Raw genomic sequence first — 1,137 nt, 5'->3', positions numbered from 1 at the left:
AGGCCCTCGGCGACCGAGAGGTTCTTCGGAGGTTTGCCTTCCTCGTCGCCTCCAGCATAAGGAGAGGTCTTCGCCGATTTGGCAGGGCTTTCAGAGCGCTCAGGCGTCTTTGAATCGTGATCAACGTAATCACTAGCGCGCGAGTGCAGGCAGTCAACGCTGTGCTCGCTGGGCACTGGTGCGGCTCACACAAAGGGTTTCCGGCATAAGGAAATGCCGCAGCTTTAGGGTTGGTTATCGCGTTTTGTGCTCCGATGCTGGCAACCCGTTCACACTGCCTTCCGTTATTGACATATCAAATTAGACAGGTATATATCTTTTTTAGCAAGTTAAACTTCAAAAATGGAGAAATATCGAATTAGACGGGTATAAATTTATTTTAGCAGGTTTAATTGCGCGTCTTCACAAACGGTGTTTCGGCGATGGCGGAAGAAGGCGGTACGAAGAAAAATACTGAGAAGAAGAAAACAGCAACTCGAGGAAAGGCATGGGGAGAAGATGAAGTCCATGTGCTTATCTCCGCCTGGAAGTCAGCTACCTTACGCTCTATGCCTGTAGGCTCAACGGCTAAGATGCTTAATCAGGTGATTTACAACGAGTATTTAGGTAGACTGGCTAATCGGAAAGCAGTAGAGACTGGCTCGGTGACGTTGTCCGCAGACGAATTCAAAACTGCTTGTGCTACTGAAGGACCAGAAGGTGGGCTTGATGTTTGTGATAGCGCGTTCCGTCCACTATCGCTACGGTCTACTGAAGCCAAAGTGGCCTCGCTTAAACAGTCGTTTTCGCTCATCTCAGATCACAACAATGGGTCGTTGGTGGGTAGCACAGGCCGCCCTGCGTGGTTTCAACAGAGCCAAGAAGAATGCGCTGCTGTTCTCAAAAAGTGGAAACGAGTTGCATTTAGCGAGGCCTCTTACACACTTCTCTCTGACGTATTTGAAGACGACCCCTCGATTAATGCTATCAGTGGTGGTGTTTCATTGGGGTCCGGTAAGCGTTCGAGTAAAAATACAAGCTCTGTGAGCGGATCTGCCCAGAAGAAGAGAAAGACGGAGGACCTAGCAAAAGCTATGCAGGCTATCATGGATGGAGCGGTGAATAACATGCGTGCAATTGCAGCTGAAGATCAAGAAC

General features: G+C 49.1%; 1 protein-coding gene across 1 annotated transcript; it reads left to right on the top strand.

Annotated features, from left to right (window-relative positions):
• Nucleotides 1–422: 422 nt before the first annotated feature.
• Nucleotides 423–1,097, top strand: PPTG_20483 (hypothetical protein; the record flags this gene model as incomplete). The annotated part of the gene is made up of 1 exon (XM_008919290.1): nucleotides 423–1,097. A coding segment is annotated over one exon (675 nt), but the record flags the coding sequence as incomplete, so codon positions are not given.
• Between the last annotated feature and the right edge of the window lie 40 nt (nucleotides 1,098–1,137).

Source organism: Phytophthora parasitica (genome assembly GCF_000247585.1).
Source record: "Phytophthora parasitica INRA-310 unplaced genomic scaffold supercont2.661, whole genome shotgun sequence".
NCBI lineage: Eukaryota > Oomycota > Peronosporomycetes > Peronosporales > Peronosporaceae > Phytophthora > Phytophthora nicotianae.
Note: the sequence above shows the minus strand (reverse complement) of the source record. Positions and strands in the feature narration are given on the sequence as shown.